This window comes from Aulonocara sp. 'chitande type north' Nkhata Bay, linkage group LG22 (assembly GCF_057382095.1).
Source record: "Aulonocara sp. 'chitande type north' Nkhata Bay isolate Kocher_YH1m ecotype deep benthic linkage group LG22, A_spYH_male_GT1.1, whole genome shotgun sequence".
Classification (NCBI taxonomy): domain Eukaryota; kingdom Metazoa; phylum Chordata; class Actinopteri; order Cichliformes; family Cichlidae; genus Aulonocara; species Aulonocara sp. 'chitande type north' Nkhata Bay.
In genome coordinates, this window is record NC_141364.1 from 36,834,862 (window position 1) to 36,861,219 (window position 26,358).

At 39.9% G+C, this 26,358-nt stretch overlaps 2 protein-coding genes across 8 annotated transcripts in view; one reads left to right on the forward strand and one right to left on the reverse strand.

The window, feature by feature from the left end:
• The window catches only part of LOC147304625 (uncharacterized), a 14,821-nt gene extending 9,753 nt beyond the window's left edge, over positions 1-5,068 (forward strand). Inside the window, exon 6 of one of the 2 annotated variants that reach the window (XM_086279811.1) lies at positions 1,330-5,068. In XM_086279811.1, the coding sequence (XP_086135937.1) occupies positions 1,330-1,500 (171 nt within the window). In that variant the 3' untranslated portion in view covers positions 1,501-5,068. The remainder of the gene's footprint in view (positions 1-1,329) is intronic. The other variant, XM_086279810.1, reaches the window with a different exon arrangement.
• atat1 (alpha tubulin acetyltransferase 1) lies at positions 4,145-26,358 on the reverse strand. Of its 6 annotated transcripts, XM_086279803.1 has the most exons (13): positions 25,992-26,358; positions 25,014-25,074; positions 19,999-20,090; positions 19,690-19,747; positions 19,458-19,571; positions 19,170-19,271; positions 17,661-17,706; positions 14,767-14,812; positions 10,909-10,983; positions 9,954-10,167; positions 8,102-8,187; positions 6,894-6,975; positions 5,990-6,237 (listed from the first exon to the last, which is right to left on the reverse strand). In XM_086279803.1, the coding sequence occupies exons 1-13, from the start codon at positions 26,081-26,083 to the stop codon at positions 6,133-6,135; spliced, it is 1,173 nt and encodes a 390-aa protein (XP_086135929.1). In that variant the 5' UTR covers positions 26,084-26,358; the 3' UTR covers positions 5,990-6,132. The 6 variants fall into 6 exon arrangements, with proteins under 6 accessions (XP_086135928.1, XP_086135927.1, XP_086135926.1 ...); XM_086279801.1 differs by lacking the exon at positions 6,894-6,975 and having other exon boundaries at positions 4,146-6,237; XM_086279800.1 differs by lacking the exon at positions 14,767-14,812 and having other exon boundaries at positions 4,147-6,237.

A 26,358-nucleotide genomic window follows, 5' to 3' on the forward strand; every position in this document is an offset into this window, starting at 1 on the left:
TAGCGTTCCATCAATAGCTGCTTTCATGTGGAGCTGTTGTTTTTGTTTTTTTTCTTTCTTCCACTAATAGAGACATTTCCCCACAGCATGAGATTATATGTGTGACAGTAGCTGAACTTAAAGTACCAAATACTGTGGAGAAAAAAAAATATTCATTTGCTTCTCCAGTAGGTCCCTTGTTTCCCAGGAGTCCAGCTCCACTGTCTTATACTGCAGCTATAGCAAGGTGCACAGTAGGTAAAGTCCAAAAGTAAAATGTCAGTATGAGTGTGAACAGTATGACTTTTGATGTGATTCAGGGGATGCCATTAATTTAGCATTAGCACTGGAACGTTAACAAAGCGATCTTTTCTGTCTAGTTGAAGGTTTTTATGCCAGGAAGAAGAGAACTGCACTTATTAAAGTTTATTAACGGAAAGACGACCGTCCAGGAATCAAACTGTGCTTTATGTTGGCGAGCTCCAAGAATACTCACTGAAAAAGTAGGAAGACCTAAATGACATGACTTAACACCGAACCACTACAAGATAAAGGTTATCTGCAAAGCCCAAGAAGTTGTAGCCCACCATATCGTCAAAAATTTGGACATTTCTACACTGAAGAACAAAGAAACAGTGTTAACAAAGTAAAAGGAGCATAAGCTACAAAGCAGCTTCCTTTTGTGTTCATAACTATGAATGAAATCTTGTAAGTTAACATGTGCTAGCAGCAGATTTGGAAAACCCAAACGCATCAAGTCTGTACTGAAGCTCAATTCTGAGGTGGAAAAATGAATAAAACAAACACGATCACAGTGCCATGTCAACATAATTCGGAAAGTGCTCCTCTGTTCTGGGAGTATTCACACACCGAAATCATGCACTGTTGTACTGTGACACTCACTGATCTTGGCAGATGTAAAGCTGCAGAAGGAATTCTGAGGATGTGAGGTTATCTGTAAAGCTTGCATAAGTTCTATATATTTCTTTGTCACAGACGCATGCTAATAATTATCTGTTTAAGGGAACTTTGTTCATTATCAGCTTTGCATGCTCCTCATTCTTTCCACCATCTTCATGAACTCTTCACCTGGAGACTTTGAGCATTTGTTGGCTGGTTTTCCTTCAGTAACCTCAAGTTATTCCAAACCGTCTCTACTGGAACAATGTTGATGATACAGCACTCATTATTGTGCTACCTGGTAATCGAGGCTGAGGAGAAAACAAATAGTCTTAAGTCAAACTCGATTTTGATGCCGATTTTTATCTATTTATTTTTTGGCTTGTCTTTCCATATAGTATTTGAATTGACTTTATGTGGCTATTGCACCATCACTGTGTCCTATTGCAGGTAAATCTGGACAGTACGACCAGAGACCTGACGATCCAGCTGCTGCAGGCTCCCTCTCGTAGCTCTCTGTCCCACGCACAGAAACGCATCTACTCACTTCTGGACACAGACTGTTACCCACGCTTCCTCCAGTCTGACGTCTACCTCGCCTTACTCCACGAGGCTGAATAGATTCCCCACACTTGGACTCAGGAGAAGGAATGGTGGCTTGGTGGTTTCTGGAACGGCTCAACTTCCTTCAAACTGTAAATTATAAAAGCTAACTATGCTGTCAAAAGATCGAGCTGCTGTGTACAAAGTTTAACCCCCCCCCCGACACACACACTCCCTGATGTCGTAGCTCAAATGTTAATAATAGTTGGACACTGTAAATAGAAATATTGGTTACTGCAATTAAAACTTGGGGAATTGTGATTTCACTGAGATGTTTGTGATGTTACAATGCTGGGATTTGGTTTGGCTTACTTTAGGATTAAGACTGAAAACAGTTGGAAACGGCCAGCGAGCTTCTGTCCGTCATACAAAATAATGAAGTGCTAAACTTGAACCGCTACAGTGAGGTTGTCTTTTTACACCGATGGCATCGCCAACAAGTGAGACATTTTAACTTGTTAAAAAAAATCACAAAATTTAAGAGGAGACCTCTCTAAAATCTGAAAACAGCATTTTACTTTAGTTTCATATTATTCCAAATGGAAAGAATCTTGATAAACTTATCAAGACAGTTAACGATCTTATTATTATTCAGCCCCCTGTACCATGGAGAAGTAAGACAGTTCTGAAGGCTTCATCCTTCAGAACAATCATCCTGATACCAGCAAGCTATACAAAGTGGCCAGTAAGTGTATATACTAATATACTGTACCAACACAATTTTTGAGTCCAAGATTGTAACTTTACCACTTGTTACTAGTTTTTAAGAAGCAGCTACATTTGGCTCTAACAGAAAACCTCCACACATAAGGCAAACATTTCGCTGAGAGCAGATCTCACTCTCAGAGTTTCCTCTGCTGCATGAAAGGGGAAAAACAAGTTCAGCAACAATGAGCTCTTTGCTTGAAAGGTCAGAGTGTGAGATATTCAGAAAGCAACAGTGAGAAACCTGAATAAACTGACTGGTGACTTAAATAGCTTCATGCCTTTAGGAAATTTGAGTTGCTTTAGTCTTTAATGTTCTTTGTATTCCTCCTATTCCTGCCTTGTAGCAAAGAGGTTCTTAGTTTGAATCCCAGTTGAGGTTTCTGTATTGAGTTTGCATGTTTTAGGTTTCCTCCACCTTCCTCTCACAGTTTGTTCTGGTGTGCTGGAACATTTCTTTAACTTGTATTTAGCTGGACAGAACAAATATATTTTCTACTATCCTCTGCACACCAAGCACATTAAAGAGGTGAGGAGAACAGCATCAACCCAGTTATGAAGTAATTGGTATTTAACAGTTCCAGTCAGTTTTATGTTACTGCAGTGGCTGCAGCCATTCAAGCAAAGTGTCCCCACACATTGTCTATAAGACACAAACAAAGCCAGTAGTTCATAAGCCTGTGCCTTAGTGTGCAGTGCAAGAGGGTCGAAATATTGTGTTTTTTAAATCACATTTTTGAGTCCTCGTAGCGAATACACGAGATATACAAAAAAGTCTGAAAAACTATTTAAGCTCTGCAAACAACTCAGCGTTACACCCGCTCCAAAGGGAATCTGATTTTTGTTTATCAGAACAGTCTTTATAACCAACACTACTCATCAGTATCATGGGATATAGGTGCTGTGATGCTGCACACAGTCTGCAAAAACTGTTTGCTGACTGCATTTTTATACCAAGATCATCTTCTAGCCGTGACGCCTTCTGGGTTAAAATCATTTTCTAATCCTTTACGTTGACTTGATCGGGTTGCCATGTTTTTCAAATTTTGTTGATTTAATTTAAGGCCCTTTTCATGTGTTAGTTCGTTTATTCTGCCCTGAATTAGTTGGTGAGAACGAGCTGCATTGTGTCACCATAAACTATGTGAGAATGTTTAGTCCGCTTATTGGTCAGATGTGTCTGGGAGAGGAGCAACAAAAGTAACATTAGGTTGTGGGTTTTGACCAAGTGGACAACATGGATAATATACATTAATTTTACAGCTAGGCTGTACTCCTGGTGGTGTACTCTGCAAAGCATGTGCAGCCAGCAGAAGGCTTTTAGCTCAAACTTACACCTGTAAATGAAACGCTCTGGAGTTCAGTTGTTTTGCGATCACCGTGCTCACATCTGCATAAACGAACTGCACAAAGGAGGACATGAAGCAGGGTTCGATTTAAACAGAATAAACACTGTTGGTGTGAAAACACCCAGTCCAGCTTCTTCTGGGTGATCCAAGGTATCCAATGGAGGGTAATTATGGTGATCGTAATGACTATGAGATGCAGGTGAAATCTCTTGGGATTATTGTGTCCCAAAAGTCATATATCCGATTGTAGTTACCTGGGTTTATTCCTTGCAGCTGCAGTGGACGCCGCTGTTAAACAAATTGCTGACCAGAGAGACGCTGATCCATCGAGCAGAATAACTACATTCAGTTTACTTTTAGTGTTTACAGGTGCCAATTAATAAGTTTTTTTTTAATATTGTACAGCATAGAAAGGATGTTTCTGTGAATTCTGTGACATGAGGTCGTCAGTGCCAGTGAAATAGCAGCACTAATGTGAATCAATGCCAGGGGCCTCTTAGCTTTAATGATCTTCCTTAAGTAACAAGGTAAAAAATGGCCCTCTCCCTCTGGATTTTGAGGATGGTTCATCTAAAAAAGTACCTCAAACAAATCCAGGAATTCATGGGACCAGTGGGGAATTGTGTTTAAAAAGAAAACAGTCCTGTTAACATTCCCGCCTTGTCTTCCTCTGGCAGTTTCCACTGTGTACATTCCAGTAATTCTGTGTCTTCCATCTGCTGATACTGTATGAATGATCATACTGCGCCTCCACCCCGGGTTTGGAAGCATTGTTCAAACACAATGTATAATATGAATTCTAGCTTTTTCTCATTTGGCTTAATTTATTCAGAAAAGACTAAGTGACATATAAATCCCAGATTCTGCTTCTTTTAAGTAGGACCTCCAAAGCAGACTGACTCAACTAAAACAAAACAACAAAAAACAATCAAACAGAGAAGTTATAAGTTCAGTTAAACCCAGGTAACAGGTTTTGGCATTAGGGTTTAAGCCCATTCTGACTGTTGGAATACTAAAGTTCATGGAAGTGTAAAAATGACAAAATAAGGATATATCGTGGTGTATTTTGGCTTTATGGACCATTCTAACTAAAGTTTACATTACAGCAAAAATGTGTAAACTTTCTACCCAATTTGTTTTCAGTTCTGTCTGAAAAACCTAAAAATATATGTTTTGTCTCACAAACATTTCCATTATTTAATGAAACTCCGGTTAGTGGAAAGTTGCAGGAAGCTCTGTCCATGGGAGACTTCTTTAAGTCCAAAATAAATCAAAATGTTTTGCTTGATTTCTCCACAAATACACCGTTTCTGTTCTTTTTTAATTGTTTGATTTTTGAACAAATATTAAAAATGACTAATTGTCTATTTCTGTGCTTTGCACTTGTGGATGACCTGTACCATTAGCACCCAGAGCAGTCTACAGACTGTGTTTGCATGTTTAAGGATTTATTTTCTTACTTGCAAGATCTGAAAAACACCAACATGGGTTATGAGTTATCATTTTAAATACTGCCTGACACACATTACCCTGAGGGAATCTCATAAGTACACATGGTCTGATGTACTATCTACCCTGTCACCACATCTGAACCCGGTCAAACAGGGGAGAATTTGGATTGATGTGTTACACACTCAACTCCATAACCATCAAATCTTTTGGAAGACTGATACAGATCCATCTTTCCAGAGACTTGGAAAATCAATGCCAGGGTACATTGAAGCAAGTAACCTGTCTGTACATCATGTCGTTATGTTACAGTCTGTGGCTGCATGTAGCTGTTACACATGTGCAAAACAGAAATGGAAAATTAAGAGTAGGCTACTGTATCACTCTTTTTAAATATTTGCTAAAAAATGCAACAACCCAAATGTGATAAACTGAAAGTGTATCATGCTATTATCCCATCAACCAAGATCACGTTAGTAACCTTTGTCTTATGCAATGTTTCCCTGAATTTATACAACAAAATAAGTGAACCTAACAACGCTCAGTGCGAAGGCTACTAAGATGAAAAACCTACCTGAGTTAGCTGGACCTGTCTTGCCAGTAACACCACTGACTTAATGGGCCAATTATTCAATTAGCAAGGATGCAGCCAGTCTGACTTCAACGGAAAACTGCTCCACATTTAGTTCATCTTATCCAGTTGCAGTTGACTAGAAAAGATGAGCTAGTTGACAGCTGAAGAACTCGTTTGGGAAACCAACTAAGGCAGCCATTATAATAGCCTTTCTAAAACCAGAAAGACTGGAAGTGTATTTTTTCTGAACTGAACTTTGGCACTTAAACTTCACAAAGAAATTGTTGCATCGTGGGCTCTCAAACACTCAAAAGTCGGCTCAAACATGTCTGAAAGCCTTTTAGGCATCAACATTTTGATAATGTTTAAAGTCTGTAATCGTCACACATTCACCAGGGCCGGGTGCTCCTGTATTCCTGCTTCTGCTTCACCCACTGGGCAGTGTAGCAGTGCACCCCCACAGCCCATGACCTGTCTTCAACTCTGTCACTCTCCCACAACAGAGGTCTCTGGTTGCCTGCTGGAAGCTGTGAACTGTCCAGAACCTTCATCTCCTCTTCAGAACGACGGGATTCAGGATCTGCGCCCAGGTGTGTTTCTCTCCTGTCTAAAGAGGTAGTGCTGCTTATGCAGTCCTTCTTGGATGTAGAGAGAGGTGGAAGCAAGACAGGCCAGTTCCTGTGTGAACGGGGAGTTGGTAAAAAGGTCAAAGTAAGGGCAGATATGAAACTGAACATTGCTCTTATCCGATTTCTTCATATCTATGGTTGTGTGTGAGGGCTGCTGTCACTCTGCTACCCACATGATGATTATATGTCACACTGTCTCATCAGCTACTCTTGTTATTGTGTTATTTGAGGAAGACAACTTTAACACTGCACCCACAATGTGAAATATCTGTACAACTTTGCTCAAAGCTGCTAAAAGCTCTGGTCGCCTGCGCGTAGATTCTTATAGTCCATTAAGGAATTGAAGAGGCTCAGAAAGTCTTCAGATCTTTTTCCCTCATCATACTGATTATTGTGTTGCCAACAATAATCAGATGTAGCATTTAATCCATGTGTCACCATGAATTTAATATTACATCAATAAGCTAATAGGAAAGTCTGGAGATGTGGTTGCATATCTGGTGCATAAAACATGTTCTGAGCATTTTAGAGAAACGGTCCATCATAGTCATCCGTCTGCTGGGATGTAATTCCAATTGAGGCATTTTTGTAATTGTGACAACATTTTGAGGTGTTTCAACCCCACATCTGCACACTAAACCTCCTCATTTTCTTTTTTAATGCCTGCTAACCTCTAAAACAATTGGTGGATCAATGTGTGAATACCTGTTTTGTTGTGAGTGAATACTGTATCCCAATGTGTATGACTGATCCCCTACTGCTCTCAGACCTGAGGTGGCACATGGTGCTAACATGTGAGGAAAGGGAACAGATGAATAATAAAAAATAAAAATGAGAAATTGATGAAACACAGTTTTCCATAAAAAGAATATTTCTTATAATCTGCATTTTTGCTTTAGCAACAACATGACTGCGCTGACTTAACAACAGTGGCCCAATGCTCAGTGCTCTGAGAGCAAACACTGTCTAACACTTCAAAACCCAGTTGTGTGTTATGTCTGACAACCACAACTGGGTCAGTGTTTTAATCAGAGCTTAAGATCAATTTAAACCCAAGTGATATTCATGGACACAGTAACTGTGACGAACATGCTCCTCTGCAGTGTGGGGTGGTTCTCGTAAGAGCCAATTTGCTTTACTTAAAGAACCCAGTAACTTTCTTACAAGGATTACCTCTCAAGTGGATACATTCTAAGTGTTGACTACATGAACATAGTAACAACAGTGTACAAACCTGTGATCAAAGGAAACTGACTTCTCTGATGAATCTACTATATATGAAATACATTTCAGTTTCATTTTGCCCAAACAATAGAAAGGAATAAATAAAAGTCATTTAGTAATCAAGGTGTACGTCCAAACTTTGAAGCAGTCTTTTATCTGCCATAGTCTTCAATCAATATTTTGCAATGCTAAAAAAAGTTCAGCCCAGCGTATCATACTGGACATCGTGATCAGAGTGCATTGGATTAGAGTTTGTGGCTATCAGTCAGTGGCTGATGAGTTACGATTATCCTGTCACACAACCACATTTCCAGAGAGGTTGGCTAAATAAGAACAGAAACCAGTGATTTGCTAAATATTTACATTTTCTATTTATTGAAATAAAAAAATAAATAAAATAATAAAAAATTGGATAAAAAAAAATGTTGACAAAATTTTAAATGTAAAATGTAATACCTGCAACAAAAACACTGGGCCAGGTACAGATTTAACACTAAGCTAGATTATGCATTCGTTTAACAACATCAAAACATTTGGGATGCGTGAAAGTGTTATTGTTGTTATTGCGTTTATACTGTTTTCATATAAACATTGTATAGAATGTAGATTAAATTAATGTAATTTACATGAATTTACATCCAAGCATGATGTGGTTTTTAACTGCCATCAACACCTCTACAAAACCTCACCTGGAGAGCATCTGTGCAGCAGTCCAACAGCTCTGGTGTCCATGTGTCGACTGTACAAGTTGCATCTCGCAACTAGACCCTGTTGGCTACTGGAGAAGTAGCAAAAGCCAGCAAGGATGATGAGAAGAAAATCAAATAAGATGGAGAGCAAGGCAGAGAAAGGAGAGAAGACAGGCACATGTTTGGATGGAAGAAAGAAAAAAGAAAAAAGAAATGACATAATTACACAACTCAAAATATAACAAACTGAAAAAATGCATGGTATACTGTTGAAATAAAACACACAAAAAAGAAGAATGGAAATAAGACTCGCAGCCTTAATTTACAATATCCTGTTTAAGTATCATTTCTGTGTGTGACAAAATGCAATTTCACAAGAGCAGTTTTGTGGCAGGTTGTTTAATGAGTTCTAAAAAAGTCAAGCAGATAAGACACGGCCATCAAGTTCCAGTCTGTCGTGCTGATAACAAGAAGGCCAAAAGGAGTTTGTTCTCTCCTCATTTGAGTTGAATAACTATTCTAGCAACAACAGACTCCCCATTCATAAGACAAAAACAGGCTATTTATTGAGCTAAGACACATCAGCCATTCCTTTGAAGGGAAGGAACAGGCTGGTCAATGAAAGCCTAGCTGAGATCTATTAAGGGAACTATTGATGACAGAAAGACGAGCCAGAATCAATCAGAGGGACAAAATAAATGGAGCACAATGGGTGACGAAAAAAGGGGAAAGAGAAGAGAAAGAAGGAGAGAATGAAAGGAGTCGGTCAGCAAAATAATTACAAATTACAGGAAAACTGGAGCCACTAATCACTACAGTGAGAGATCTGGACCTTGTTCTACTCAGAACAACAGTATCTGACTAGTTTTGCTGCTGGTCTTAGTGGCCACTTTAACCATGCATTCAAGAGTACACATACAATTTATATAACTTTACACAACTATTAGTGCTATTAACATACCACTTACACTTATTTATTATATTCATATTATATATATGACCCATTTATGTATAAAGCACCTATAACAGTGTTGTATCTACACAGAACCGACAAAAACAGACAAATGTGAATAAAACAACAGAACAACAGATTCACAGATAAAACAGCATTTATTAGCATTTTTGAGGCCATTTATTAAACTAGCCTAAAAAACTACCTACAGCAGATGAACAGCATCTGAAAGTTGGAACCTGAAAGAGGAATTTGGCCTTTTAATTGCACCATCTATGTAAACCTCATCAGAAATGGTCTCAGCCGCGACTAACCTAAAAACAGCTGGCCAAGCTGGAGGTGGCAGAGGTGAAGATGTTAAGATTTTCATTGGCAGAGACCAGAATGAACAGGATTAAATATTAGTATATCAGAGCGGATTGGAGAAAAGGTTAGAGGGGTTGAGACGATTTGGGCATGTTCAGAGGACGGACAGTGGACATACTGGACAAAGGATGTTGAAAATAGAGCCGCTAGGCAGGAGGAAAATAGGAAGACTTTAGAGGAAGTCTATGAATTTAGTCAAGGATGGCGTGCACAGGGTTCGTGTGACAGAAAAAGATGCTAGTGTTAGGATGACATAAAGGCGGTCCATGTAAACAACTGACTGTGGGAATGACAACGGTGTAATCCTGCTTCGTCTAAACCGGGCACCCTCTACACAGGTGGAACAACATTTGCAGATTGTCTGCTAAGTGTTTCTTCTCACAGATCCAGCTTTTCTTTGTTACTGAGGCTGAAACTGTGGGCAAATTTCATTTGCAGTAACTGACCTTGACATGATGTTAAGATGTGTAAAATATAGATTTCCATAATGCAGTTGCAGGTGAATTTTACAGAAAGAAGTGCGTTACTTCTTACCTGGTGCGTCTTGCTCTGCAGCGGTCGCTGAGAGGTGACTGTGGGCTCTGGTTCCTGTTGCAACCAGGGGAAGAAGTTGGAGTGACTCGAGGGGGTGCCCTGCTGGGGGAGCATCCCACGCTGAGGGATTTGGACCACTGGGAGGCCACCGAGCGCTGGGGGGAGTGGGGAGGAGCAAACGGCCAAGGAAGACTCTTCTGCTCCTGGCGAACAGCTAGACAGAAAAAAATATGTACATACTAATAGCACTAATTGAGAGCATCATATTTTATAGGCTCTGTGCTTGGTAAAAGCTCACCTTTAAACCCCCCCCCCCCAAAAAAAACAAAACAAAACAAAAACAACAACAATTTTATAACATTTTTCAAACTTTGGAAAGCCATAAAAGAAGCCTTGCTCCTTGGCTACAAATATCAGCTTACAGAGATTCAAGGTTCTTGAATTTGCACTTTTAGCTGGTTCATCTTCTACCCATAGCCATCATTATGTGTAAGACTGGAGACTAACATTTATATTTTCAACTGATAATCATATCACAATGCAGTTCAAGCCATGGTAAGGAGTAACACAAAGTTACAAGGAAGTTAAGTAACAAAATGCATTACTTTTAGACAAGTAATGTGTAATACATTACTTTTTTGAGTGTCACTGCTAACATGCTATAACCTACAATTTACTCTGCATTTGCTGAGTTAGTGTATAAGATTTTTATTGGTATTACGTGTTCTGGTCTATAGAGGAAGATCAGCTCCAGTCCATTCTTCAATGTTCAGACTTACCATAAAAGGATTTGTGGAAGCTTTTTTCCAGCACATTTTTGTTTATTTCCACAGTTTATATCAGTGTTACCGACAAGGGAAACAAGTGCTTTCTTATGACCGTGTACTTGGAATAGAGTCTTAATGTTTAATGTCAACACTTGGTTATGGCAAAGTGGCACTATGTGACTGTTTACCTTCTCTCTCCATTAAAGAGTAAGGCTTGATCTCTCCGTCTGGCTTTTTTGGGGGAACCTTTCTCAACTGGGCCGCTGCAGAGGAGAACAAACTCAGAGCAGAGGCAGAAGAGGAACACGAGTCGATCACCCCACCCGTCTCCTTACAGCACAGCCCCACATACTGTCCTTCATAAGCTCTGTATGGAAGACCAAAACTGTCTATATTATAAATAACACATTCATTTCATGAGTGCCAAGTTTCACTAGTAGTTAGTCATTATGAGAAGTGAAGACATGCTTCATCAAAAACCTGTCCATTATGTGTCCAACCATTCTTTCTTTATTCATACTGCACCCCCCTCCAAACAGCTGGGCGCGACCCCCACTTTGGGAACCACAGCCTTACAGGTCCCTCTTCTGTAATATGCTGACATATATTACATGTATCCATGGCATACATAACACTTGTGCCAAGCGGTTTGCAGTTACATTTCTAAACAGGTGAACTTTAGACTGCAGTGCATATGCATGATACATCAGACAAATCTGATGCTGTAAACTAGCTGATTCTTATGACTGACTGGTCAGTGGGTGACTCTAAAAAATACCAAAAATGGAAAAGTGAGTTGGAATGTTAAAAGGTAGGAAAACTACCTTTTAATTTATGTAACTTTTTTTTAAATTAATATTACATAATAATTTAATGGCATTTTGATTTATTCATTTAGTCAGACAGTTGTGCTCCTCCATACATTTAAACAATGTTTCCTCTGAAAGAACTATTTCTACTTTATCTTACAAGATAGTGTTGTGTCTGTGAAAGGGAGGATCCACTGTCAAACAGAATTCATATATTGATGCTGACAAAACCAGCAGCTCAGACGAGTGAAATATTCTCTCCAAAAATCAATGCAGACTGTTCCTGACATGATTGTTTTGGACGTCAATAAATATATAAAATTTATATACAGTGGAACCCCGACTTACGAAATTAATTTGTTCCAGAGGGTCTTTCGTAAGTCAAAATTTTCGTCGAAGCACCTTTTTCCATCGCCTTTTGAGTGAGGCGATGCTGGCTGAAGACGAAGTTCTAGGTGGAGGCTGAAGAAAGCATACGTAGGCATGCATACATATGTACGTGTACATGTACATAACATTATGGAATTTAATTCTAAACTTTAAAACTAAAACTTACATTTACGTTAATTAATGCATGTACGTACACTGTGCAATGATAATTATTTAACATTTTTTTAAACTCGCTCATATTTATGCCTTATGCCGGCCCCATTATGAATCAACGATAGGCTACTTGCAAAAGAAAAGCACATGAAATAGCGCACTGCAACAACAATACGTCTTTCACGTGGAACAGCGAAACGTATTTTGCAAACGGATTTTGTTACACGGGCATTTTGTCGTACTGCAGGCAAAAATATTGCCGTTAAGTGCCTTCGTAATTTGAATTTTTCGTTAAATGGGGTCTTCGTAAGCCGGGGTTCCACTGTATTTGATTCAGCCAGGCAAAGTCTTGTTTTTGTTCTGTTACCTGAGCAGTCTGAGTTAGCCAGAATCCAATATTTAAATTTTGTTTTTTATTTGCAAGTCTGTTTTTAGCCTACTCATGCTGTTTTAACTATAAAGACAATTCTTTCAGGTACCTTTGGCACAAAAAGAGCACATCTCTGGTTGAAAGGATTGGTAGCCTCTGTATAAGACTCGTCATAATAACAAGAAGACATTTTATACATTCACTTCTTTATAATCACTTTGTGCCCAATTTTTATGTAAATCACAACATGTTAGCTTTTGTATAATTTTCCAATGCTCGTCTAAACGGAGCGGCACGCGGTGGAAAAACATGGTTTCCTTGGATTCAGCTAATCCTGAAACCTATATTCACGTTTGTGTCAGTTTATTAATTCCTTTGAGTGTCCTATGCTGGGCATACAAATGCAGCTTAAGGAAGGTAATGTATTAGTGGTTCTGTGCTATCAACTTCTATGTCAAAGACTATTAATTAAATTTGGTAATTTGAGGCAGATGAGCGTCAACTATCAACAGGGGGCACAATACAAAACTATGTTACTACCATGAAGCTCAAAAAGGTCAAAAGTGTTTCTTAAAATGATTTTTGCTTGGCATCTCGTCCTGTTCTACACTATAAAGCCATCCTAATGATGTCAGAGGTAAACAAAATGCAGTATAAAGAGGCTACCAATCTTCCTAACCATGATCTTACTACTCGCAGTCATTACAATAATGTAGTCATACAACACACTTTAGCTGTTTTTAACAAAGTGACACATTGGAGGTTCAGGAAACAAGCAGGTATCAAGTGGTCTGTGGAGTTTAGGAGTGGTATACAGGGTGTGGATTTCTCTCTGCAGTTCTCTGAAACCCAGGAATGTAGGTTCAATATATGACATGATACATCACACATGCCATATACTGTACCAATGTAGCAAGGAGATAAAGTAGGGGAAATAATGATTTAATCCCCTGTTGAATTTGTAAGTTTGCTCACTTACAAAAAAATGAACAGTCTCTAAATATTATAGAAATTTCACTTTAATGTAGAAAGGAATGATATCAAGCAAAAAAGCACAGCTGCCCACAGAATCAGTTTCTTCCATTCAAACTTCTCCACCACCAGCAACACCAAAGAGCTGTCAAAGGATGTCAGGGACAAGACCGTAGACCTGCACAAGGTTGGAATGGTAGATCATAATCAAGAGGTTTGGTGAGAAGGTGACAGCTGTTGGTATGAGCTCAGTCATACCAACATCAATCTCAGTCTGCTCCCATTTTGGAACTCCATGCAGGATGACTGTAAGCTAATAAAGTCCAAAACTCCACAGCAGGCGCTTGTTAATGATCTGAAAGCAGTTTGGAGCACAGTCACCAAAAACACAATTAGTAAAACACTACGCCCTAATGGACTGAACTCTTGCTGCACCCGCAAGAGCGCCTGCCACAAGAAGGCGCACATACAGGTCTGTCTTAAGTTTGCCAGTGAACATCTAAATGACTCAGAGAAGGCTTGAGATAAAGTACTATCATCAGGAGCCAAAGCTGATTTCTCCGGCATTAACTCGACCCGCCATGCTTGAAGAAAGAGAAATGCTGAATATGACTTAAAGAACACCATCCCCACAGTCAAGCATGGAAGAGAAAATATTATGTTTTTCTGCAATGGAACAATTTTACCACATACTGTAAAATCTAGGACAAAAAGACCTTCTCCCAGACAGAACACTAATTCTGTCATTGTCGCTTCTGTCATTGTCACTGTCAAGTCATTGTCTCAGCATGCTAATGAAACAAAACATAAGTTCCCCTGTTCCAAGAAGAAGTAGAGCACATTCAGATAATGCCTAGTGAAACTCCAGACTTCGGTTTTATAGAAAATCTGTGGAAGGAGCTGTCAAGTGGCAGCAAAAACCTTTCTGTAAAGAGGAGTGGGCCAAAATGTGTGCAAACCTGGTGACCAACTACAAGAAATGCCTTACCGCTGTGCTCGCAAACAAGGGATTCTCCACCAAGTAATAAATCAAGTTTAGCTTGGGAATCCAATACTTTTTTCACTCAATGGCCTAAAAATTAATTTTCTCTTGTGTAATTTTTCTGTATTTTTGGTTGATCTTCAGTCTCTCCGTCAAAGTGAATCTACCATTAAGACTGTTCATTTCTTTGTAAATGAGCAAACCTAAAAGTTCATTAGGGGATTAAATGATTATTTTCCTCACTGTATTTACACTGATGGGAAAGCTAACCTGAAACGTAAGCACTGACGTGTGAAGTTATACTAATTATGGGACAGAGGAATGGGACCAAGATGTATGAGGGGGAAAAAAAAGAAAGAACAGTCCTTACAAAAAGCTGTACACCCTCTGATCCCTCAGAGGAGAAGAGGTTGACCCTGGGAGAGTTTGATGAAACAAAATATTTTGGAACTGGAATGAAAGCACTGCAGCACTCTTTTTGGGTTGAGTGCCACGTTTAAACTTGCATATCTAAAGGTTCTTATATACTCATTGTAAAAGGAAAGCTGACAGCCAAGCAATTCTATATCAGTGGAGAACCAATTCCAACAGTCTTAGAGAAGCCCATAAAGAGCCTGGGACGGTGGTATAATGCAGACCTCAATGATACGTGGCAACTAGAACAACTAAGGCAGAACTTGGCTGATGACCTCAAGCGGATTAACAACACTGCACTCCCAGGGAAAATGAAGCTCTGGTGCTTCCAGTTTGGGTTATTACCCAGAATACTGTGGCCGCTGACAATGTACGAGGTCTCACTCAATCATGCCAATCGACTAGAGAGGCTAGTGAGCTCCTACGTTAAGAAGTGGCTTGGACTTCCCAAATGCCTCAGCAGCATTGGACTCTACAGCGACGGGATACTGTCATTGCCTATCCCTAGCCTGGTTGAGGAGGCTTGAGATCTCACTGGGTGAATTGGGAGAGTGTGGAAAAGAGGAAACTCTTATGGAGTGAAATCTGGGGCATGGAGTCTAATAGACTAAGTTTCATCATCCGAGCGACATATGATGTGCTACCTTCCCCAATAAATCTGCAGCTGTGGTTTGGAAAGGACCCATCCTGCCCCCTTTGTACAGTCCCAGCAACACTCAAGCACATCTTGGTTGGTCTAGCCTTACTCAGGGCTGATAAATATGGAGACACAACCAGGTCCTCAGGTGTCTAGCAGAGAAAGTTGTGTGCAAAAGAAAATCCATCAAAGCTCAACCTTTCACGAACCAAGAGGAGCGTCAGTTTTCATCAACATTTGTCCGGGAAGGAGACAAGCTGAGGACAAGCCCCTCAACCCCAGACCTGGGCCCGCTGAAGGTTGCTAGGGATTGGCAGATGCAAGTGGACTTGGATCAGAGGCTAATTTTTCCCACAGAGATCGTAACAACAACTTTGCCACCAGACCTCGTCCTTTAGTCTAACCCCCCAAAACTTGCGTACGTCACTGAGCTGACGGTACCATGGGAGGAAGCAATTGAGGAAGTGTTTGAGCGTAAGAAGCTGCGGTATGCCAACTTGGCAGCTGAGGCAGAGGACAGAGGCTGGAAGATCAAGGTGCGCCCGGTGGAAGTGGGGTGCAGGGTCTTTGTTGCCAGCACAACAGCAAAGCTGCTTAGAGAGATTAGGATCAGAGGACAGGCGCAACGGCAGGCTATAAGAGAACTAGCTAACACTGCTGAGAGGACCAGTCACTGGCTATGGCTAAAAAGGGCTGACATCACTTGGGCCGCTAAGGCAGTCAGCTAACCGCGAGAGAAAAGAAATATTCCGCTCTTCTCCCCTCTACTCTTCTTCCCTTTTCTGGGAGACAGTGGGGAGGTAGAGCGTACAGCCCGATCCGGCGGGGAGGTGTGGGAAGCCAGATCAGGCGCCCCCTTCTGGCTCTCCTCTCTCCTATCTTGTCCCTTTTGTCTCTATCACCTTTTCTATCCCTTTGAAGATGTTAGGCTCCATAAATGCTGAAGAGGTAAGTATTATTTCTCAGTTGCAGTGAATAGATAAAAAATAAACTGTAGGAAACTAAACAGAAGAAAGAAGAAGAGAAATAACAAGTTAACATAAACCAGTGACACACTCCAGAGCCTGATCAACCCTGGCAGGGCCTCCTTGGATGAGGGTGTCTAGTGATAATGGCCGAAACACCCGATGAATCAAAGGTCCACTACTGACGATGTGTACCAAATTTTAAAATGATAAACTAGATCAGATCTCTAATCCCTAAACCTAACCAAGGAAAGAAAATGGCAGATTAGCCTGGGTAAAAGACCGAAAGTTGAGGCACACAACGATGCGTGCTGCTGGCAAAGTTTCTGGGCCGCCTTTCCTCATAACAGCCATCACTCAAGAGTCTCTCCATCTAAAGCAATGCATTATCAGGGACTGTAACATCTAGTCCTTTTTACTGAATCATTGATGCATGCTCAATCATCCAGGTAAGGAAATCCCCAGAAGCTGATTATGTTCATCTGTATGTAGCATTTCCATAGGAGAAATGTTTCATTACTCATCCAAGTGACTTCTTCAACCGCAGCTGATTGGGGAAACCTGCAGTCAGTGGTGCTAGTTTCAGTCATTATGCAAATGCTGTTTAAGGTTGGAGAAACCTGCAGTCAGGTGAGATTGATGAAGACACTTGGATGAGCGACGAAATGATTCCCCCACTGGAAACGCTTATATAGTGCGTTTCTATTCTACCTGAGCACCCAAAGCACTCTATGCAGCTTCTCTTGTTCATCTGGTCACACAAGCACATATTCATACATCAATCGATGAATCACAAAACAAGTTGGGGTTAGTATCTTGTCTAAGAATATTTGGCACACAGAGTGGGGCAGTCAGGGATTGAACCACCAACCTTCCAATTAGTAGATGACCTGCTCTACCCACTGAATCTACTGCAGGTGGCTTTTTTTCTTCCACAAAGACACATGTGACAAAACTTTGTGTGTTTACTTTGTGTCTAAGCACCTGTTTACTTTAAAACTACTAGATGTAGTGTGTTAAGTATTATATAACTGAACTCATACTGTTCTTATACTGAACCACCAGTGTTGATTAACATATCCAGAAATATCAAGAATGCTAAGAAAACACAGGCTTCACCAGTAAGAATTTCATTTTTGGAGCTGCTTGTTGGAAGACACCTTATAACTTATGTTAACACAAAGCAGATATAATTTAATAATCGCTTGCAGAACCACAGCAATGGGATCAAAGTGGCAAAAAAGTTACCTGCTCTGTTGAGGAAGAAGCCTTCAAAAACCACAAAGTTATTGACCTGGACAGAATAATAAGAAAACAGATCACTAAAATTTCTTATGAAGTTAACTAGGTAAGTAGATAACCATCTGTGTCCTGACAGCCCCTGCATTTCCAGTCTTAGTGGTGTGTCCACCAATAACATCCCTACACTGTAACCTATGATGTAACCTGATATGCAACTCCTGAGAAAAGTAATTGCAGGTCAGGTTGACACAATTGGCAACAATTTTGAATGGGTTGGTCAGCACTGTCAATTCCTCCTGTGCATTTCCAGCTACTTTTTCAACGCAGTTTTATAATTTATCAGTAAGAGAATAACAATCACAGTCTCAGTGTAAGGAATAATAATGATAGCATCAATATAAGGACTCACAAATGTCAGAAAATTCCTGGTGAGAGATGAAACTACCTGAATGAGGGAATGCACAAAAAAGTGGAAAAACTAGAGGGACAAATAGGTTTGCCCCCAAAAAACTGATCACATCAACAAGCAAGAAGCTAGGAAGGAATTTCTTTTCTGTCTGTTGGCTGCATATGAAACTTTGGGAGATGACCCAATGATACTATACCAGCAAAAATGCGGGCAGCAATGTCCGCCACTTACAGTTACGTTATAGTCTCTAAAAGGTCTAAATCAGGCCTTTGTAATTTCCTCATTTGAACTTACAACTCATCTCATACGTAGTCTTTTGGGATCCAAGTGTGTAACTAGTGTTGTCTAGCTTATATTCTGTATACATCTTTTAGGTCCATCTCACTGTGTTCCTTCTGATGTCAGTGCATGCACAGGTGTCACCACTTTTCAAATCAGGGATTTCCTGATTTTTTTTTAATGTTTAGGAAGATTGAGAGTAGTAATTAGTTGATAATGTCAATTTCTATGAATGGAATCCAGTATAGAAACTCTTGTTTGATCTTTGGCATGAAACGGCAAAACTAAATTTCATTAAAAACACATGAAAAGCAGGCTGATAACTCCCCCTTTGTCAGATGAGTTACATGTATATTTTTACTGGAACCCTACTGTTTAAATTCAAGTAATGCAAATACTGTAAGGTGATATAATTTTGACTAATTTGAATTGTACATTGGATGTTTTTGTCTTGTGCTGGCACTGTTTTTCTTATTTTGGACCCTTCTCTTCTCAGTCAGTTTCTTATCTAAATTTACCTTGTCCTAAGATGTAAAGCTATTAACTGATTATATTATATAAACAGGGGGTACCCTGTCTTCCCAGAAATTCCACTACAGATAAACTTGTAAACAACCATTTATTTTACAATAGAGAAGTAGCAGTATTAAAAATAGCCAAAATTGAAGAGAAAGAGGAGGGAGCAAGATTAGCCTAATTATAGCCATGATAACAAGCGAAGCCCCACTAAAAGTCAAATGAAAAACTACAGGGTTTTCTTTTGCTCTCCAGAGGTAATAAAGATTTGCTTTAAAAAGTGTAATGACTGTGTGAAGTGCAGCCCGTACCTGAGGAACACTCTGCGTGAGGCAGTAATGCTTTGCCAGGAAAGACAGGAATTTAGGTGAAGGCCTGTCATAAGCCATCAGCACTGGCTCTAAATTCTTGTGCTACAGGTGGGAGATGGAGAAAGACAGAGAAACAAAAACATGCAATTACCAATAAACACACACAGCAATGACCTGCAATACTAATGTCATCATTTTAGGTACCACTATCACATCATTCCAGTTTTTAGCTCTTTTTGTGAAAGGTCTGTTTCAGATGATTTCAGGGATTCCTAAAGTATTCTCTACCTGTAGCATGAAGTTAAATAGCTCAAGCCCATAGCCATTTCGCTGCAGGTTCTCTGCTATGTAAAAATCCAAAACACAGAGTGGTTCTGCCTCTACGTGCACACCCTGCCGGTCCTGTGGAGGAAATATAGCAAGCATACCTGAAAAGCCTTTCAGAAAGTCAAATACAGATCACAGCAAGGCCGAAAGGAAAGAAGTTAAAAGGAAATTAAAAAAAATATAAGTGACTCACCAGCAAAAATAACTTCTTGTAGCCAACCTTCAGAAATCCCACAACCACACCACGTCCCCTGCAGTTAGGAGACAGGAATAGGGGTTAGTTTGACTTGGCAATGAGTAATACAAATATCTACTGAGGTGAGCTCCTGTGATATACATTAAAAACAGTGTCTTTTATGTCTCAATGCTACAGTACATGATTTGTTATTTCAACATGACTCATCTGACCAGGTCCCGCTGGAAAACACCAACTCAGTCAATCCAGAGAGAAACAGAGAAGCTGAATAATAAGTGAAAGCTGAGGAAGGGATATGAGATGTACCCGCTGCTCTCTCCATTCTTAAGAAGATAGAGCTGATGCTTCTGGGTCTGCAGCTTGGAAGCACTTGTTATAGGTGCTGTGAGCTGTTGGGCCTGAGGGAAAAGAGAATGGGAATCTTAAAAATAGAAACAGATGTCGTTGGATTTTGTCAGTTGAGCTGACACCATTCTTTGCAGACATCAATGTCAAAGTTCAAGTTGAAAGCTATACATACACACTACCAGTCAAACATTTTGACACACCTATTCATTTAACCAGGCTCGGAGGGGGGGGGGGGGGGGGGGGGGCATCTGCCTTGACCGGTAGGATTCAGGGTCACCTGATCCATCCACCTGAACTTTAGGAAAAAGTTTTAAGCCTAATCTTAAAAGTAGAAATAGTGTCTGTCTCCCAAAACCCAAAGTGAAAGCTGGTTCCACAGAGGAGGGGCCTGAAAACTGAAGGTTCTGCCTAACAGTCTACTTTTAAATACTATTAGAACCACAGGTAATCCTGTAGTCAGACAGCGAAGTGCTCTAATTGGGTTATATGGTACTATAAAGTCATTAAGATAAGATGGGGTCTGATTATCTTGTATGTGAGGAGGAGGAGGATTTTGAATTCAATTAATTTATGTATTTATTGGAACTTTTTCAGCGTCACTCCAAGATAGGACATTTCTGATTTCAGAGATATTGCACAAATCGAAGAAAGCAGTCCTACACATTTGTTTAATATGTGGATTGAAGGACATATCCAGGTCAAAAATGACTCACAATGTTACTGGAGGCCAAAGTAATGCCATCGAGAATAAGTATCTGGTTAGATACCATATTTCTAGGAATTTTAGGGCCAAATACAATAACTTCAGATTTATCTGAATATAGAAGCAAAAAGTTAGAGGTCATCCAGGTCTTTATGTCTTTAAGACATTCCTGCAGTTTAACTCATTGGTGTGTGTTATCTGGCTTCATGGACAGATAGAGCTGGGTGTCATCTGCATAGCAGTGTAAATGTATGCTATGTCTTCTAATGATGCTGCCTAAGGGAAGCATGTATAATGTAAACAGAATTGGTCCTAGCACTGAACCCTGTGGAACTCCATAATTAACCTCAGTGTGTGAAGAGGACTCTCCATTTACATGCACAAACTGGAGTCTATTAGATAGATATGATACAAACCACTGCAGTGCAGTACCTGTAATACCTACAGCATGTTCTAATCGCTCTAATAGGATATTATGGTCAACAGTATCGAACGCTGCACTGAGGTCTAGCAGGACAAGCACAGAGATGAGTCCACTGTCAGAGGCCATAAGAAGATCATTTGTAACCTTCACTAAAGCTGTTTCTGTGCTGTGGTACATAGCCGATTATTAGAGATAGGTTGATCATATTTAAGATTAAAGCATTAATTAATGGCAGGACTTCTTTGAGCAGTCTTGTAGGAATGGGGTCTAAAAGACACGTTGATGGTTCGGCAGAGGCATTTACTGAAGTTAGCTCATAAAGATCGATTGGAGAAAAAGAGTCTAAATAAATATCAGTGGTACTGAAAGTAGCTGTAGATAATGCTACAGCTGTGAGATGATTATGAGCATTTTTTTCTCTAGTGGTTAAAACTGTATTTGTGAAGAAATTCATCAAGTCATTAATAGTTAACATTAAAGGGATGGTTGGCTCAACGGTGCTCTGACTTTTTGTCAGCCTGGCTACAGTGCAGTAAAGAAACCTGGGGTTGTTCTTATTTTCTTCTATGTGTTTGTCTAGTCTCGTCTAACTCTAACCCTCAAAGAGTTTCCCAGTCTTGTTCTCTAAAACCTAAAGAATTATGGATTTCATCAACTGGTCCTGTAATGGAATTGACACTCTGCTAGGCTTGGGAGAGCCCGATTGTCCTGCGGAGACGTTTGCTGCCGGATACTCGATGGTCAGTTGCGTCGTGTGTCTGGCGACACTCTCGATGGAGGACAATGAACAACATCTACCAATTTGAAACCATGATAACAGAGTTCGGGCTGATTGGAGCTGGCTTGGACCTGGTTTATCGAAGAACAGGAAGCGGCTACAGCTGTTCAAGATCCCATAAGGCTGGCCGACATGATAGCTGATTGGCTGCGAGTACTCAGACTGTGTTTTGAACGCAATATGGATAAGATCTTGGAGAAGAACAACGGGAATTGAGAGAACTGGTGACCAGTGATGGACATTAGACCAACTGTAAAAATTGGATGCAGTTGTTCGCACTAAACCCAAACATTCACGATCTTCACTCATGCGGCTCCCCTGCCGCCAGCTGAAGGCCTGCCAAGGTTGAAGCTGACTGGAACAACAAATTCTTCCCATGATAACAGGATTGTTGTCAGAACTCTTTGCCCCTCCTTCAAGGCCACCTGGGTCCACTGGAGACTGTTGACTGATGCTTAACCGGGCGTGGTGACACGCACGAAACATGTACACTGATACGCCCTCACTATCACCCTCCCTACCCCGGATCCAACGCATCCTCCCAGCCGATGTGGACACCGGATCAGCTGGAGGCGTAATCGAAGATTGCAGCGGTCCCAGATCAGCTGTACACACTGGAATACTCTCCCATGTTGCTTGTCTGTGTTTTATTGTGCTATGGTGTGTTGATATCTGTGCATTCCTGTATTATTCTTTTGTTTTACACCTAGCCTGACCTGTCTCCCCAATGTGATGTTTGTATTGTATGTACGGTTGGCAAGGTCTGTCATCTCGGTTGTGGGCAACTGCAACTGACAAATAAAGGCTATCTCATCATCATCTCATCTCATCTACAGTGATGAAATTTACTCCCCACTACTGTGTAATCATTATTGTCAATCATTATTGTCAATTATTATTATTATTATTATTATTATTATTATTATTATTATCATCATCATCATCATCATCATCATCATCAGTAATTGTTATTAGGAAAACATCAGACAAGAGAGGCTTTTTGGGAAACACTGTTAAATGTTCAGTTTCTATGCCATGTGTTAAAACAAGATCTAGAGTGTGATTAAAGTGTTGGGTGGGTTCTTTCACATTTTGAAAGAAGCCAGTTGAGTCCAATAACAGATTAAATGTCAAGGCTTTCCTTTGGATGTTAAAATCACCTGCAATAATCATTTTATCCGAGAGGAGTACTAAATCGGATAAAAAGTCTGCGAAATCAGACAGAAACTCCGTGTAAGGCCCAGGAGGACAATGGTTTATAACAAATAAGACTGTTTTTTGAGTTGTCCAGCTAGGGTGGACAAGGCTAAGCATCCGGCTTTCAAATCAATTAAATCTTGGTCTTTGGTTGATTAATGGTGTGGAAGTTTGCTGTGGCCTCTGCTTCAAGAATGCTGATAGTTAGTATGACTCAGTGTTGATTCATTTAAACTAAATGTCCACAGACAACATCAAAACAAAAAGAAGGAAACAGAAAATTGCGCAAAAACAAAAACAAAAAACCCCCAAAAACATAAAATCATCTTTGAAGATCTGTGAAAATCACAAAATCAATTTCAGGAACATACCTATTATGTAATAATACATAAAGTCTTGGAATAACATTCACATTTTTATAACTCCCCAAATTTTGCATTAGAGAACAATTTCAACTAATTTAAAGAGAAAATTTCTGTCATACCATTCCAGTGGTGGATGCTTAGATTTAAATTACATGTCAGCATACCAGCAAGCCAACCCTCTAAGCCAAATACTGAAGCTTCACACTTCTTTGTATGCTTTCCCCCCTATTGTATCATGTCAAAATGAGCAGATCTGCTTCTAAAGATGCTCATATCTGACACAGACACTGCCTCTTACCCCCATTTGCTCTACAAACCTTCTGTTTGGGCAGCCAGTCAGATGGAAGCTGTCCTAAAGGGACTGTTGGCCTTAACAAAAAACAAAGTACAGGAGCTAAACAAAGGATGAACTATGAACTGAGTGGCCATAATGGAGATTATTGTGAAAAATGAATCAAAGCAGCAAAGCGAAACTACTTTAGTGGGTAAAAGAATGAAACTATCTAGTTAGACATTACCATATTTATTCCCTTTTAAGAGTCACATAAGACAAGAGAGAGTGCATAAAAAAAGACCACTGACAGCAGACACAATGTGAGTTGGGTGTCAACTAAGTATGCAAATGAGGCATTCGGATTCCAATTCCTGCTGCTACTCATCCTTAGTAAACAAAATATGTACAATGGACAATGCACAGCTATAACAGATGGAAGAATGATCAGGCCTTACAGTGTATGCGAATGATGGGTGCTTTCAACAAAATAATACTTTCAGTCATCCAGCAAAATTCATACTGGACTTGCTTTAAAACACTTACCGGTAAGTAAAATGATGATATTGTGACCAAAACTGCATAATTACAATTCCATTAAATATATGAGGGCGTGAACTGGGTTATTGTTCTTGATTGGAAATGGGAGCTTCTCTAATCCATCTGCTTGCACTTACCTGAATCTGATCTGAAATATAGAGTCACTAACACACAGACTGGCTGAAACAAACATTACAGCAGAATGCTTTTTCTGTATTAATACACTCATTATCTGCTATTGAGTGACATAAGTGAATTTAGTGTTTCAGTTAACAGTCACATAAGATTATTTCATGTCCCAACTGAACTGGAAAACACAGCTCAAGAAATACTGAAGGTAACATAAATAGCAATATTTCGATGTCACCAATCAACTATGCATTGTGATTTTGACTGGACATGTCAGGCGATACACTGCGATGTTACTTCAGTAGACAGTGTACACACAAACATAAAAGTTTGACTTGTGGGTTGACTTGTTTAGAAGATGATAGTGTAAAGAAATTCATAAAGAGCTGACATTAGCTTGTTCTAAAAATAAAAAAAGGAAAGCAGCTGTTCAGAGCAGTCTGAATCCTGAGCTTTTGACTAAAAGGAAAATAGTAACATACATATGGCAGATAATAAAAATAGCAGAATATTCCCTTTTGACATGTGTCTTTACACAGAAAAGTAAGCGGACTACACAGACTCACCTTTGCTGAGGCCCTCCCAAGTTCATCAATAACTGTGGCTATGTGAGCTTGAAGATCTGGCCTGCAAAGAAATCGCAGAGCAGAATATTATTAGATAAGAGGCTCATTTTCACTTTTTATATTCCAGACACTCTACCTCTTTCTCACAGTACATCTAAATGCAGGATACCAGATGGCCCACAGGCATGATAAAAGTCTGTTTCCCTGCCTAAACAGGCCACTTCTGTTCATTCATGTTTACTTTTTCTAAAAAAAAGGGGGCAGTGTCCCTGACTCCTTGCTTTTTCACATAGGGCCAGATAGATCAGCCCAAGAGGTCACAGATTTGTCATTTATGTTCTATTTGCATTATACATGGTTCTGCTTACAGTTGAGGTCAGATGTTTACATACATCCATTATAGGCATGTCATGATGTAGAATGTGACTTGTAGTCTGAAGACATCTGACTTGTCAAAAAGAGCAGTCATTAAGACCAGTCACATCCTGGCAAGCTTAAGCCTTAGTGCACCTTGTGTGGGGCACACTGCTGAACAACTAAGCAATTTCCTGTCATCTGACGGTGATAGTTTCCCAAATACTTGTACTTATGTGCAATTGTTTGACTTGGTGATCTCAGAATCTGCAGTTGTTTAGACATGGCTCCAACAGATCTTCCCAACTTGTGTAAATCTACAATTCTTTCTTCTTTACTGAGATCCCTGGGGTCCAATGAGTGCTGTCAATCAAATCTTTCTTATGGAGGAAAAGTGGGACTCAATTATGATCACCAATGAAAAGTCAATAAGCCTTGGCCGTGTAAACTTAAAAAGATATTGTAGCACCACATTAGAATATTTAAGTAAGTTTAAGTACATATTTGAGCCTGTATGTATATTTTTGGTATTGTGCTATGTAAGCCTGAATTGAAAACCTGAACTGAACCGAGTGTCTGACTGTAAAATACTATCAAAAGGATTCGAAAACCTTTGAAACTTGCCTTCCTGCAGATTTGCGGCCTGCAACCAAGGTCTGGTCCAAGACAGAGATCCTCTCGGAGAATAATTGGTTTATGTCAAAAGGAAACTCCATAGTAAAAACTGGCAAGGCAGCTATGATGTTATCAAACTGGCTAAAGCTAGCTAACGGTGCACGGCCACTCTCCTACTGTCTAACGAAGATAGCTTGTTAGTGCAAAGGCATCAGAGCTCACTGATAATAGCCCCAGAACAACGCTTCGAAATTGCACTCACAGAATTTGAGAGATACTACATATTGCTCTAATAGTTTCAAATACAAACACTTGCTATATACATGGTGACTGCAGCTCTATTGTGTCTGTATGACTACGGCTCAGTCACTCCCTG

Bases quoted from the DNA above. Each gene is read 5' to 3' on its own strand.
- atat1 (XM_086279799.1), bottom strand. From the start codon at position 26,083: ATGGAGTTTCCTTTTGACATAAACCAATTATTCTCCGAGAGGATCTCT. The intron at 20,091-25,013 runs GTGAGTCTGTGT...CTTTTCCCTCAG, and splicing joins TTGGGAGGGCCTCAGCAAAG to GCCCAACAGCTCACAGCACC. The intron at 6,976-8,101 runs GTGAGGTTTTGT...CTCACATGTTAG, and splicing joins GCTGCACAGATGCTCTCCAG to CACCATGTGCCACCTCAGGT.